At 37.0% G+C, this 16,199-nt stretch overlaps 1 protein-coding gene across 4 annotated transcripts in view; it reads right to left on the minus strand.

Annotated features, from left to right (window-relative positions):
- The window catches only part of LOC131309619 (uncharacterized), a 92,769-nt gene that overhangs the window by 6,653 nt on the left and 69,917 nt on the right, over positions 1-16,199 (minus strand). For 2 of the 4 annotated variants that reach the window (XM_058336230.1, XM_058336242.1), the window contains exons 2-6: positions 10,646-10,793; positions 8,192-8,288; positions 6,680-6,741; positions 5,146-5,202; positions 4,399-4,458 (exon numbers count right to left, since the gene is read on the minus strand). In XM_058336230.1, the coding sequence (XP_058192213.1) occupies positions 4,399-4,458; positions 5,146-5,202; positions 6,680-6,741; positions 8,192-8,288; positions 10,646-10,744 (375 nt within the window). In that variant the 5' untranslated portion in view covers positions 10,745-10,793. Of the gene's footprint in view, positions 1-4,398; positions 4,459-5,145; positions 5,203-6,679; positions 6,742-8,191; positions 8,289-10,645; positions 10,850-16,199 lie in introns of those variants that run through there. The other 2 variants (XM_058336235.1, XM_058336246.1) reach the window with 2 other exon arrangements.

Genomic DNA, 16,199 nt, shown 5'->3' on the forward strand with positions numbered 1-16,199 from the left:
CGCCTCCACTGGCCGATTAGTTTGGATAGAACGTACGAGTGGCAAGCTCAACGTTCCATTCGATACAGATTTACAGTTCATGTTTATTTTTTTCCGTGACAAAATTTATGGGCTATGGGCTTATATATGATTTTTTGTTGTTTTGCGGCTTTTCTCCTACCCTAACTATCAAAAATCAATTGAATCCTTTGAAGATTGAAGGTCTGGTTTCTTGAGCAAAGCAGAAAGTCTACTTCAAGCCTCAGTTGCAAAGCTTTCTTCTTTTTTCTAGTAGGGGTTTTTTTACTGTTTTAAATCAGTTGATATTATATATTGAATTTAATTTAAAATATTAATTGCGGTAAATCCGGAAAGGTACCGAGATACAGACCGATACCGGTACATACCATTCCAGTAGGGAAAACAACACGTTAGCCGGTACGGGATTGACAACTTTGCTAAATAGCCATCAAAACAGCCCCGAATCCAAAGTTTTCCTTCCTAAAATCCTATCCCTTAAATAATATCAACTAATTTAAAACAGTAAAAAAAAACCCTAATAGCAAAAAAAAGACCGGTAACGGTACGTACCATTCCAGTGGGAAAACGGTATGCTAGCCGATACGGGATTGACAACTTTCCTAAATAGCCATCAAAACAGCCCCGAATCCAAGGTTTTCCTTCCTAAAATCCTATCCCTTACATTAACCCTTAAAGTCCCACATTCTTAACCCTCTTCTGCTCCACAAAAATGATGTGAACAGCCTGCTACTGCTGCTGCCATGGTTCTGATTTTGAATAAACTACGCGTAGAAGAGTACCCCCCCCCCCCCCCCCCCCCCCCCCCCCAAAAAAAAAAACAATCATTTTCTCCGGCCATAACCATGGTTACTAATGCTGAGTTGAACTCAAAATTTGATGGTCTATATCAAGAACAATAAGGTTTGAAGAAATCAGTGGAAGAGATTAATAAGGCACAACAAGTATTGAATGAAGATGTTGCACAAATAAAAGCTCTTTTGAAATAATCAGTAGCCATGGGTTTGGAAAGTGTTAAAGCATCCAACTCCAAACCAATTGGCAAGGAGTTAAGAGGCCGCCCGGCTCATATACTAGTTTTGGAGGAGATAATTAACCAATGTAGGACAAACTCCAACACTCTCCCGCACGTGAGATCCCCGACTCGCACGTGGAGAGATAACAAACGATCTATTACACTTGGATCACAATAAACAATGATGCACTTATGGCACAAATAAGGGGGAACAATAATTCTCCGAAACCCTAGCTTTATACCCAGGCTCATATACTCGTTTTGGAGGAGATAATTAACCAATGTAGGACAAACTCCAACAAAAAGTACCTTAAAAGATAAAGCTCAAGCTAGTGGGTCTTCCAATGTTCCTCCTCTACAAATTCTAGGACGTGGCCAACAATGCACGGTAGAAAATCCACGATTGTTTGACGTTGACAGAGGAGCAAAGCTAGAAGTTGCAGACTTTAATGGGGACCACAATCCGGAGGTATTTTTTGATTAGGTGCATAGCATAGAGAGTTTCTTTCATTGGTACCAAATGACAGATGAAAGAAAATTAGGCCCTGTTCCACTTTCTCAAATAAGGACTTATTTTTCAAACTTAAAAATAATGGGCTTACGAAAATAATTTTTTAATTTTTTTGCAGGGTTTGATAGATCATATCGAAATCTATCAATTAAGATCCATATTGCACATTTTTTTTATTTCAGTAAGCCTATTATTTTTAAGCTTGAAAATCGCAAATAAGTACTTATTTTTTAAGGGGCAAAACTAGAACGCCACCTTCCTTTTTTCCAAAGCCAAGTTAAAGGGTACAACAAGAATTTGATGGACTAAATTTCAAAGGGAATACTATATTGGTATGCGTGCATGGGAGGACAATGACCCGTTACTTAGTACCACCGAGTTACAAGCAGTGCAAGTGTGCAGTTTACTCAGTTGACACAGTGAAGCAAGTCTGTGGAAGAGTACACTAGATTGTTCTATAGTTTGGAGACTAGATCAAAGTTTCCATGGAATGAAGATGTGATGATCTCAATGTATCATCAGGGATTGAATCCACAAATCTCTTGCGGATTGGCTGCTAGTAGATTGTACAACATGGCAGATGCAGTCCAAGTAGCCCTTCAAATGGAAGAAGAGGAAAATAAGAAGGCTCCAGTACGGCCTTCGGTGGAATTTCTTACAAGGGTGAAAGAACTTTTGTGGATCCTATCCGTAACAAGTTCCCAAAGCATCCTCCCCGTGCTACTTATTCTCCTTCTCTTCTCCGACTCTATACGGAGGTAATACTAAGTCCAATTGTTTTAATTGTCATGGTTTTGGACATCATGCTAAAGACTGCCCTTCTCCCAAACAGAATTTGACAGTTTAAGTCTATTGTTGTGATTGAAAGCAAGGACAATGTAAAGGAACAAAAATCAGAGAAACTAAAGTTTAATCACCAAATTGTTGAGCCTCTTCATCCCGACTTCGATAAGGAATCCGATAATGATGTGATTAGAATTATCCGTCCTCTACTTGCTACTAAGGGAGATAATCCAAATCTTGAGAAGTTGCAACGTGGACAGATTTTTCATACAAGGGTAAAGTGTAATGACCAAGTGTGCTCATTAGTGATTTGATACCGGGAGTTGTACGAATGCCGTATCGAAGGAAGTGTTGGATTGTGTCCCACATCACCTGAACAAGCCCCCTCTATACTCGTTATAAGGCCCTAGCTTCCCTCTCCTAAATACCTGGGTTTTAAGGAAACTTTATGGGCTGAACTTTTCTAACATGGTATCAGAGCCAAGTTGGGCCTTTCGTTGGTGAACCGTTGTCCTGGTTGCCACGATTTGTGGGCCAAGGGGTGTGTTGGATTGTGTCCCACATCACTAGGACAAGCCCCCTCTATGCTGGTTATAAGGCCCTAGCTTTCCTCTCCTTAATACCTGGGTTTTAAGGAGACTTTATGGGCTAAGCTTTTCTAACAAGAAGCCGTGAAGAAATTGGGCTGAACAGTTGATCCGCATCCCGAGCCCTATCATGTAAGCACGGATCACCAACGCGAAGCTTAAGGTTGACAAGCAATGTCCCGTGACATTCACTATTGGCAAGCTCAAGGAAACAACAATGTGTGATGTTCTTCCTAATTAAGCTTTGTCACATTCTTTTGGGCCACACATGGATTTGGGATCGCGATGTTGAGCATGGGGGCATGCAAATACTTATTCTTTCATTGACAGTAACACAAAATACACCCTTACTGGTACCACCTATTCACACACCGTCAAGTTGAAGACAACATCCTCGCTGATTAGGCCGATCCCTCCTTCAGATGGTATCCTTGGTCCTGCACCTAACTCGCCGGAGTCGAGTTCAGCGGAGGAGAATTGATAGCGTAGCTGTTGATTGGTTGGACCGGAGTTCTCCGCTTTGGAAGCCTCTAATAAAGCCCATGGGCCTGACGTGTACAATTAAGTCTTTTTGGTCCAATAAGCGTAGAATTGATGAGTGAAAAAGCCGTTGATTGGTTTTGACCCTTGTGTGTGCCTTTGTCCCCTTCTCCCTCTTTCTTGTCCGTCATCAGGGTTTCTACCGACACAAAAACAGAGAAGTTAGGACTCTCTGGTCAAGCGGTGGCTCGAGGATTTCAGTTTAGCAGTGACAAAATCGTGCAGAAAATTTTTGCAATGCAAACTCTATCTTCAATACAAATTTTTATTTTATTAAAGATAAATTGAGCCTGATAAGTTGTTTTTTTGTAATATACTATCTATTTACTCACAGATTTAAGAAGATTTTCACTTACATTGGCTATGCACGAATGACCCAGTGCAACAATAACAAAGAAAAATCAAATTATATTAAGAAATAAAAATTTTAAGTGTATTTTTTTAACCCAATGGGTTTGCTTGAACCCCCTCAAACACTAGTAAAGCCACCCATGCTTATGTTATATGATCGGATCAAAGATTTAGATGTATTTTTCTAAAAATAAGGGGAAAAAAAGATATTTGTTACTCACGTGAAAGAAGAATAGTACTCCACCTGTTACTTTTGTGTATTTTTGCACCGCTTTAAGTTTTAGGTTCTCAAACAGTCAAACTTATTTGGGCTGGGCTTATTTTGTATTGTTGGGCTATAAAATTTTGTGTCCAAATTTAGTCGGACTTTTATAAGTTAACCTTGCACAAGTAACTCAGCGCCAACAGACAACACTGAGGAAAACTTAATTTATATTTTAAAAAAAATTAGTGCATTTTTTGAACCCCTCTGGGTTAATAGGGAAGCCGCCCCTGCTCTGGTCTTCTGCTCTTGCTCAGTCAGTCTCAATTTCACTGATTCCCTCATATGTAAAATCTTGCGTCATAGAAATTGCTTTATTAAGTGATCATACCTTCACATCGCCACCATCATCTGCAGCAGCAAGAAAACATGACCTAGAGTTGCATGCAATCTGCAAATACACAAATTTCAAATATCATCATCTTTCTTTGTAGTTATACATAAGCCTACCATTTCCTCCATATGAATTGGCATGTAAACATGGTTGTTTTCCCCCATATGAATTGGCATGTAAAAAAGGTTGTCTGTGGAGCAATGGCAAGAAATTTTATACTTACTTTAACACAAAAAGTAAAAGGCAAAAAGCAACACGTGAACAAAAAGAAAGCAGTATCTTGTTCTGGAAATATTGACAGCTTTTACGAGATCTTGAGCTAACAATGGTAATAGATAGGAGACAGTGCAGCCAAAGACACCAGTAGTGAGTCAAAGAGACGTGAGGTCTATAACTAAATTTGGCAACTCCTCATAATTCCTAATTGGACTAACGAACTTAAGAAAAAGATACGACTACAACTCCATACACACCTCTTCTCACAGGGGGTGGGTTGTGTCTGAAAGATTTACATAGAAGTGTTGATAGCTCTATGTTCACAACAGCGCATTCAAATAGTCATATAAAGAGAGACCAATAAGTACCACAAGTGGTAAGTAAGATACTCCTGCATCATGTCAACTTGTATACCACTAAAGTAAAGCAAAGCTAAGTTAAGTTAATCAATAATAACAGAGTGAAGCAAACCAAAACAAAACATTGCTATGAACATATTTCACAATAACAAACCACATAAAAATTCACCTGATTTATCTCCTCTTTATTATAGTTGTGACTCTCTAACCCCTTCCATGAGGCAGCCTTCAAGATTGACATTTATCACATAAGCCAGTAGTAACCACAATAGACTCATTTCAATGTTACAACTTGCATGAAACAAAAAAACAAAGGGTTGTCTGGGGAAGTAACCAACAAGGAAAGAAAAGGCAGTGCAATCAATACAAACTGGGAGGCAAAAAAACACTAACAATGACTGAATTGTCCCACAGACCTATCTCATATAAGCACAACAAAAACAAGATGGCACTGATGTAAAGGAGGGAGGGAAGGGCGAAGGAATTTGGATTGAGGAACATGAAGTGCTCATATCAACAAGATCGTGGTTCCCAATTGTAGCGCAAACTGAATCTAATGGATATCTTCTTGATTACAACCACAATGAAAAGATAATTGAAGGGTTAATTGTTTGGGTTTCCACTTTCATCATTGAGCAATAGTTTTGCTTCCAAATCAAAACAACCAGAATGAAAGGAGTGTTGTACGGAGAAATGTGTAAATAATGAACTCTTTGATATCAAATTGATAAAAAAGAAAATATTGAAAGCTCTCAAGAAAAACCTTGGAAGACAAAAGGGGAAAACTACGAATGTTTGGGTTTTTGGTTTAACGTGTTGAAAGAGAAAAGCGTACTCCATATCCGTTAGCTGCTAACAGAAAAAAAACAACTTTAGATCAACCAAATTAACAGAACAGTCAACGGGAAAAATTGTAGAACTAAGAACTTTGAAGGTACAGGTTTAAGTGCACAAAAAACCCCACCTAATTTACAAAAAAATGAACCACCATATTATTGTCTATGTTACTTTGGGCAACTGAACTCTCCTTAAATAAAATAATAAGGGTAAAAATGATCGCTTGCTTATGCCTAAAAATGATCGCTTCAGTGATTTCCTTCGATTTTCTCTTTTCATGTCCTCCTCAGTCAAAACTCCAAAAAAAAAAAATCCAATTCTCCTTTTGGAACTTCAGCTCTTGGGTTTCACCAAATTTGAAAGTTATCACTACAGGTTTCCACAAAATTTTGCACATCTCGACAATCTAATTTGTTTCACTCTTGTAATCATTTAACAGATATACCAAATGCAGATTAAAATGCAGTACCAACAGAATTGATGGCTGTGCCGTGTGAGGTAGGGTCGGAACAAGTTGATAGGATCCCCTTAAAATGTCCCCGGGGCCCGTGTGGCACCATGGGGGCGAAATAAGGAAAGAGAGGTATGGAGTTTCTCATGCTTTTTGTATGTATGATTTAAATGAACTACAAAGAATAGCCAAACAGTTAGGGCACACCTCCTTTAATTTAGCTGAGTAGGCAGAATACCCGCCCAGGCTATTATGGTAAAATATATATATATATATAGACACACACACAAACACATCAACTGAAGGAAAATAACAGACTAATAATGCCTGATGTATTCTACCACACTAAAGCATTCAAGCTAAGTGCAACAATAAGCGTGGTGATATATTAGAGACGTTAAACATGAATAATTACCGAATGTACATCAAACGCCTTGACTTCAGTTCCTGATGAAACATAAATGATGTCTTCATTTCCTGTGTCAAGCAACAATCGTTTCTCACAAATAAAATCAAAGCATCCCTGAATCTATCACAATTTGAAAGTACATACATATCTGACAGAGATAAATCACTTCAAATGGAAGGGCCTATGCAATAGGCAAAGTGTACACCTCAAAAAATGCTTTACTTCACCCTTGTCCAGAGAGAGAGAGAGAGAGAGAGAGAGCGAGAGAGTACCTTCTTTCTTTTTTTCTTTCTTTTTTGGAACATAAATATAAAACATCAGCCCAACTTGGAATTTGAGTTCGCACCATGTTTGTGTACACAAAAAGTATGTAAACCACTCTCCATTATCAGGACATTATTTTCACCTAGCTATTACAGGCGTACATGTCCAAATTATATGGTTCAAGTCAAAACTCTACCAAATTCCCATAGAAAATAGAGAAGAACAAGAGGAAGAAAGAAACACTCAGAGTCAGACAGACACTTGGGACTTGAGAGTGCAGAATGAACAGAGTTTGGCAATGATTGCATTGGTAACTTGCAAAGGTATCTTCAAGTAAGGATAATCATATCATCTCCCGAGTGCAAAAAGATAACCTCTTGAGCCTTATAGAACAGTTCACATCCCTGTAACGCACAATGAGCTCTATAATAACGGGACAGATAAACTGGAAGATCACTATAGGTGTGAGTTCTTAGGTCAGAAAGTAGAGGCGGCCTTTGGATCTTAGTTGCAGGATCCACTATCGAGGGGGCAAATCCGCCCCACACCTTGCTATTGCTGCCAAGTTAGAAGGTCTTAAGTGCCTCGCTCCCGTCGAGAATGAAGCCCACTCCCAACTAAGATAGAGCCTCTTTCTTTTCTTTTTTTGAGAATAACTACGATATAACCTCTAAACCGTACGAGTTCTAAAAGGAAAAAAAGAAGCAAGGACAAAGAAAATAGAAAGCTGTCATAAGATACTGCTAAATTATTACCTCGTATCAACTCAAGACTTAATATGAACATAATATTTCCTTCTACTGACAAGAAAATTTGCAGTTTACATCAATTACTAAAATTAACCAAAATTGTAGAGGCTCCCAAGCTTAGATACTTGTATATCTTCTGGCTGGTAGGTTGTCAGACAAGTCACCGGTAAAAGAGACCCTCCTTGGATTAGTGGGGAATTGTGTAACCAATAGGGGAGGCCGGAGGGAATATAACGCAGAATAATCGCTACTATCAATTCTCTTGTTTGGTTGATGTCATTATTGTACATGTGGTGCTTTTTGTCTAGTAAATTATATCCTGACCACCTTTGTGGATACAGTGTTACATTTTGCCTCAACAGCCCATTGTCAAGTACTCAAGTAATGCAGCCAAATGTAGGAAAATGGGTCTCATATTCAGCAAACCTCCATGCCTTATGGTATGAAAGATTTTGTACAGAATAATATTTGAAACAAAGAAATTAACCATTACATACAAAATCACCTGGCTTGAAACATAATGATGAGATGGGATCCTCCCCCACAAGCATGACAAATAACACGTCTTTACACCGCATATCGAACCAGCACACACATCCATCCTGATTTCCATTGAATAAATAAAACACCATAACCAAGCGAAATCAATTGAGTCATTAATAACCAATTTTCAGTGAGAATCTTCAAACTTAACAATATTAACCCATTGTCAAAGGGGGAGTGTCTAAGGATAACAACTAGGGGAGCTAATCAAGCCAAACACAGTATTGCTCAGGCCTTGGCTCAATTCCTTATCACACATGTTCAAGCTTGGCTCGAGCTTGAGAATCTTTGAAGACTGATTGTTCAAACTTGGCTCACATTTGAAGTTTTGTGATCGTTATAAGCTTGGTTTGGTTCGAGAAATATGCAAGTCAATCTCGAGCTTTCAAGCTTGAGCTTTAACTTGTGAAATTTCGAGCTATAGCTTAATCTCGCGACATTCCAAAAGTGACAAAAGTTGGGGTAGAAAAGCTATTCACTGTAACTTCCCAACCTAGAAAAGTAGTTTTAGACTTCTCAATAGAAATATCCTATAAATATTGGATATATTTATTGATTTGCCCCTACCTTTGTAATATTTACGGAATGCCCCCTATTCACAAGCCTATCAAGCCAAACACCCATATGCTAAAAAGCTTGGCTTGAATTTTGAAACAAGTAACAAAAAGTGATTGAGCGCTTGTACTTTGTTTGAACAAGCCAAACTCGAGCCGAGCTCAAGCTGTTTGCTTTGTGTAGCAACCCTAATAACAACATCCACTGCAATACAACAATCAAGGAAGCATATATTTCTAAACATGATGTAAATTTTACGGAATAGGTGTGTGTTGTGTATATGAACAAATTCATACACTAGCAGCACTACTAAATCGGATACGTATGCTAGTCTTTTCATATGAGTGGAGAGTGTAGTATTGGTTACTTTGACACAAATAGTTTAATGGGAAAAAATCACGTTATTTGACATTTAGGGTCAATTGATAATTCGAGGTATGGTCCTTTTTTATTGGTAAGTAAATGGAGAGTATAGTAGTATCATTCAACAGGCATTAAACGATAGATATCATACTTTAACAAAGACCTTTCTCAATAATAATCACATTTGAGCCCCGACCCGCCTTTTTAGTTGGTAATAATTTGCGCCCCATACTTCCTTCACTCTTTGTTTCACACCAAAGTGGTTTATTTCATATGGGACATTGCATCAAAAAATTTGAATGAGCACAGTAGCTGGTAAACAAACGTAATCCAAGAACAATCTCGTATAACTTTAACCTCTGCTTATGCAACTGTAGTACAAAAAAATAACTCACATTTATTTGCTCTATCGTTTGCCTTCACGCACATCACATTCATAATTTCACCCAAACATGCAAATGCCAGCCCTGACCCATTTTTCAATCCAAATTTGGGTAAATTTTTGGGTCAAAGCTCCATTTGGGTTAGCCTTCTCCAATGCTAAACCAAAATCTATTGTTTTTTATGCTTCCCTCCACAATTTGGGCCAAAATGGCACATTTATAAATAATAAGTGAAAAGATGTGTTGAGAAAATGTCACCCTTATTCAGGTGAAAAAAGGGTAGGCAAACAAAATTGTATGGTAGCATCTCTGCTTTTCTTAGTTCTATCCAAACCCAAAATTTGGGCAAAAACGTTAAAAATATGGGAGATCCAATAAGGGGAGATCCAAATCCATACACATTTATAGAAACACCTCTTTCACTTCTTATTATTTACAAATATGCGATTTTGATCCATATTTTGGAGGAAAACACAAAAAACACTTGATTTGCATAAATAAATAAAAAAGAGGTATAACATTGGAGAAGACATGCCCAAATGAAGCTTTTGAACAAAATTCTAAAAAAAATAGGTAACGGCTGGAAATAGTGCCATGCTTATGCCTCAAGTAAATAAATATAAGCTTTCGAAATGATGAGTGGGTTGTGGATAGAGAGGTTAGGATCCGTGTCAGGATCGGGATGATGTTGTTAGTGTGGTACCTCTAGGGATGGCCTTTAGCAACTATAAAGCCAGGAAAGAGAGAACTACAGGAAACGACCTTAGGCTTGAGGGTGGTCTACGATCAGAGGAGTTCGGGCAGAGGTGAAAACCAATTGATATTATCTTAGTAAAGTTACTCAGATTTTTTTTTATTTTGGTAGAAAAAAGGTGAGTATTGGAGAGCTCTTAAAAGTCTACTTACCCAAAAAAAAAGCTCTTAAAAGTCCCTCACTTTTCTTTGCATCCTTTCTTAAAACCCAAAATTTGACCCCGTATGGAGTCGTCACCGGAATCGTATATGCAAGACAGAACATAAACATAGAGATATAGATATATATATACATACACACACACACACATATATATATATATATATATATATAAAGAGAGAGAGAGAGAGAGAGTGAGAACCTCGCCGGCAGTGGCGATGAGGCCGGGGCGGTCTCGAGAGGCAATGCAGAAAGTGGCAGTGGCGTTGTGACCTCTAAGCCGTCTTGGGTCCCCCACCATACTTGTCGTCTTCTCTTCGGACCGCCTCCTCCTCCGATGAACTAGGCTTCTGGGTTGCGTGGAAAAATTATTCAATAGCTCTGGCGGTGGCCCAAACTCATCAATCTCCGGCACAAATTTGTGTTATCACCTCCACAAATGGAATCCACTCAAATATGTGCACCAATATTAAAAAATTAAAAATAAGAGTTTTTAAATATCCATTCCAATAAGACATTCCACGTAAGTATTCATCTCATCCATTTTTTCGGAGTTATGTTTTCATCTTTTCAAATTGTGAAATATCTTTCTTACCCTTTTAACAAGATAACTATATGTGAGAATATATTACGTTCCTAAATTAGTGGGACTAAACCATTTCCTAATTTAGTAAGATTTAATTATAATAATTACATAAGATAATTACAAAATAGTATTGCAAAATTTTAAAAATTTGCAGTAACCAATTTCCACCAATTTTATTTCCTCCTTTACCACTTATGATTGGTAAATCTGTACATGTAGATTTCAAGTTGAAATGGGTTTCAAATTTACATATGATAAGTTATTCGAAATCAACATGTTTATTGTTTTGTAAATATGCCATGATTTGAATTTCAAACAAACAGTTTCACGGTAAATGGTACGAATAATTTACCATGAAACGATATGAGTATTTCAAATGATTTCAAATAAATTATTTTATGAAAAATAATTTAAACGGTTTATCATTTACCATGAAATATTCATATCATTTCAAAAGTTTTACAGTACAAAATATTCCAGCAAACCCACAATGAAAATCAAATTTTAAAACCATGATACCACATATCCATGAATTCAACATGAAAAATCATGGCAAATTTCTCGTACTTCCACTATCACAAATATTCTACGCATGCATTAATTCAATTAAACCATCTATTTTTATGACAAAATATTCCTCCAAATCCTCCATGAAAATCTAAATTCAACAAAATATAAACACGTAGCAGTGAATTAACCATGAATTATAATGGCATATTTGGACATGGTAAAACTTACGATAAATCTACCATGAAACTCTACAAAATTCATCAAAAGTTGAATAAAGAACCCTAGAAATCTACACAATCATACTACTTTGAGAGGCATCCTTGTTTCCCTAACGGAAGGAGTTCAGGAGCTCATGGAGTCAAAACAAATAACCATGCAAGAACAAAACTCCATTGAAAAGCAAATTAAAAGCTCATAAAAAATAAAGAATAAACCCCAAAGCCCTTTTTCTTCTTCTGTCGTTTTTTTCTATTTCAGCTGTTGCACTTTGTTGCGTGCATGGCAGAAGTCCCTTTTCCTTTTCCTTTTTCTTTTTCTTTGAGATTAAGTTCTATCCGCTGTCGGCGTAAAAACCCATTTTTCCACCACAGCCCAATATGGGCCCCACCAAATGTCTATTCTTGTGATCTAAACCGTTCATATTTTAAAACCAGCAGTATAGTATTGCCATGCAAAAAAATTTGCTTGATCGGAAGTCGATAGATATATCAAAATTTGAATTTTGGTTTAAAAATTGGTCGATCTGATTTCTGTCAATAATAATAAAGATAAACTATCCATTTTACAAAGTAAAATTCAATTTTTGATACTCATATCAATGTCCGATCAAGTTTATTTTATACATGGATACACTACTATGTGGGGTCTACAAGATGAACGGTTCAAATCAACAATAAACACACTGTAGGACCGATAAAGGTGGTGGTGGAAAAGTGGGGTGTTTCACCGTCTGTGGAAAGAATTTAATCTCTTTTTCTTTTTTAGTGGTCGACTGAGAAAGTTGTTTATGGGCCAGGATGACAGAGACTAGCGATGAAGGATGGAAGAGGACAGATACTAGCGATAGAGAACGAACGGCGGAAGATGGAGGACAGAGACTAGTGGCAAAGGATGGACGGATGACGGAAGATGGAAGATGAAACCACCGGAGGATGAGAAATTCTATGATTTATTCTCCGCGAGGGAAGTCCATATCTTCTGGTGGTTTTTCAATCCTAATAATTTCAAATGAACTTATAAATATTTGGAAAGCATGAATTATGGAATTTGATAACAGTTACAATAAATAAATAAAACAATTAGGACCTTCAAGTTTATTTTTCCATCCCAAAATTCTTTGCCTACATAGTATCCAAAAAAACTAGGTAACATGGTGTATTAATGGCAAAATTGGGTTTATAAAAATTCAGGGCTGAAAACATAACCCTTAAAAGTGGACGGGATGAAAACATAACTCCTACTAGACTGGAGGATGAATATTTAAGTACCCCAAATTAATATACACATGTTTTGGATTAATCTATAAAACAATGAGCAGTGGTTTTTGAATCCAATACATAATCAACGGTCCTAATTTATCTCCTCTTTATGGATAAATCTCCACCCTTCATTCTACATTCCTTTCAAGTTTTATACGTTTCAAAGTAACAAAATGGGAAAAGATATTCTAAGTGATTATCCAAACAAAAAAGAGAAAATTAATGTATGCAGTTTTAGGACTGAAGATTTTGAAAAAGAAATGTTAAAATGACTCTCCATACAAATCGGCATATCAGCATTTGCAAGTATAGGATCGAAGTGAATTCTAAAAGACAAAAAATTTTGTCCACTTAATTTAAAATTATGCTCCTAATTAGGAAATGTTTTGAATCGAGCAATGTGTTCGACTGTTCGTAGCTGTCAAGAAGTCTATTGGAATTGGAAATCCATAAAACTAATTAAAGAAATTACCACACCGACAATTACACATGATTGATGGATTTTAAAGGGAACGAAAATGCTATGTACCCCGAAAGAATATCCAGAAATTACCCCGAATTTGAAAATCGATGGTCTAGATTGACTTTAGCACTCCTCTAAAGGAAAAGACAAATCAACATGTCCAGAACACTATAACTTTTGATTTGCCCTTCAAAAAAAAGAGAAAAAAGAAAAAAAAACAAACAAACGCTAGAACATTGGAATTTCCTCCTCCGAACTGTTTTCTTTAACAAAAATGCTGTTGTACCAACAGAAGTGGCACAGACAGCGTGTACAGCGTGCGTTTGGGCCCGTTTCGGGTCCAACAAAAATAATCGGAGCTACTCATTTTGTTCAATATATTTTGCTTAAGGTTCCCGTAAAAAATCAGCCTCATCCAACATTGATAAGGGCGTTTACGAAGCGTCAAAAATCGCTTTAGAAATTTTCATAAGCAATTTTGGATGCTTCGTAAACGCTTTTATCGATGTCGGATGGAGCTAATTTTGTACGGAGACCTTAAGCAAAATATATTGAACAAAATGAGCGGCTCCAATTATTTTTGTTGGACCCGAAACAGGCCCAAATGCGCGTTGTACGTACTGTCTGTGCCCACTTCTGTTGTGCCAGTAGCATTGCTCTTTATTTAAATGGTTTGTTGCATTGTTGTCCTTTCTCAAATGTGATGCAGGGTTTTATCATCACGGGTTATATCTTCCAAGTTTAAATTCAGGGCTTTTAGTTATGGATGACATCACGTATCTTGGCCAAGTAAAGTCCCTGTCTCTCCTCTTTATATGTATTATTGTTTTTTTCCTAATGTCTACTTTCCTTACATCTATGATCTTCATCGATTCAATAACAAATTTCTTACTTATAACATCTTTGTGTTGCTATTACTGGAGGTTCAGTGGCGTCAAAATGGAATTTGGGAATTGTTACCCTCAAATGTCATTCGGGTTGCTAAGGTAAACTAACCAACCTTTCCTATTGAAGTACTATTCCTTTTACAGCCACTTACATACTTTGTTAACCTTTTTTTTAAAGGAAAAAGAACAAGGTGGACGAAAGTATACGGAGAAAGAGAAGGTGCGGGCAGATGAAAAGAAAATCCAATTCAAGAGGTATGATTCTACCACACTTAAATGTTTGGAATAGATACCGCATCAAAAACAAGTAGCGAATAAAATTAGATTACTAATTCTACGAAATGGGGCGGTTTGTGATATCTTGGACAAAACTGCAATAAATCATTTATTTTTCCTATTTTCTGCAAGCCTCTTCTTCTTGTTTTCAATATTCTTGTACTTATAATATTAAAAATATAGATCTTTGTGTTTATAGGAAAAAATTTTAAAAAGCCCCTGAACTTTTAGAAACTTTACAAAAAAAGACCTGAACTTTAAATGATTGAAAAAAAAAGACAATAGAATATTCTTGCTTCGTTTGAACTTTAACTAATAACAAAAAGACACATGAACATACCATTCCGGTTACCAACTACGATTCTTGATCAGTGTTCAAAAGTCCCATTACGGTTACCAACTACTTATAGCCAATCCTCGAATTTCATTTCCACATCAATCGAATCCTTCAAGGCAATAGATAGCACACTACGTATCTGACCTCAACGATATTCACACTACGTATCTGACCTCAACGATATTCAAAAACTATAAAACACACATTAAACCATCCAATTTCCTTCTCTATACTTCTCATAGATTTCCTAGCGACACACTAAATGGTGAACTTAGAGACATTCCGGGTATCTAAGACTCCTTATATCCACTGCACGTTCTAGATTGTTATGGCCCCGTACATTCATTTTGCAACTCATAGTCTCATTATGTCAAAAGACTGTTCAACCAAGTTATCACTCTATACGTATTGAATAAGTATTTACGGGCATAATCTTAGACAATTAAGTGAAAACAATCCAAATCGCAAGAACCGTGATCCTAGTAATCACATTGTAAAATTTACATGCACCTCCTTTTATATATTCAAACATTCTTTCAAGAGTTGACCTGAACATTCACTTCAAGGCCAAACCTATCAGGTTCAACATTCAAACATTCTTTCAACATCCCTTCGACATGACACCCATTCATTTCAAATTCAATCACATTCTCATAGTTGTTCTGGTTTGTCAAGTACATCATCGTCAATCATTTCTCGTGTCACAATACATAACAACACATCCATCAAACCAACTCATAGATCACAACAACCAAAGGAATGAGTGGTAGGCTTGTCCAGGTTGGTACCGATACTGAGGAAATGGAGGTACCGGTACCTCTTGGGTTTTTCGAAAATGGTTTTCAAGCTAAACAAGGCTTCACCCAAACAAAGTACGGAGGTTCAAACACCAAAGACATGCCACATCATCACAAAGGGTCCAACACTCATACCTACTCAACACATTTCGTAAAATCTTTCCGTGATTTTCCTCATTTCTTACCAAATTTCTTCACAACCACGATATACCATATGTATAGTCATGAATCCAACACCTTAATCTCCTAGACTCCATCCTTAAGACCATTCGATCGCATCACATAAACTCAATAAGCCAATACTCAATCATAGCTAAAATCAACACATCCAAGAATCACAAGTAATAAGAGAGTTAAAATCAACACATACACAACTCATAAGCATGTAGAGAAAGGAGAAAAATCCCAACCCATAGGGTTTT

Source organism: Rhododendron vialii, chromosome 2a, assembly GCF_030253575.1.
Source record: "Rhododendron vialii isolate Sample 1 chromosome 2a, ASM3025357v1".
In the NCBI taxonomy this organism is placed as follows: Eukaryota; Viridiplantae; Streptophyta; class Magnoliopsida; order Ericales; family Ericaceae; genus Rhododendron; species Rhododendron vialii.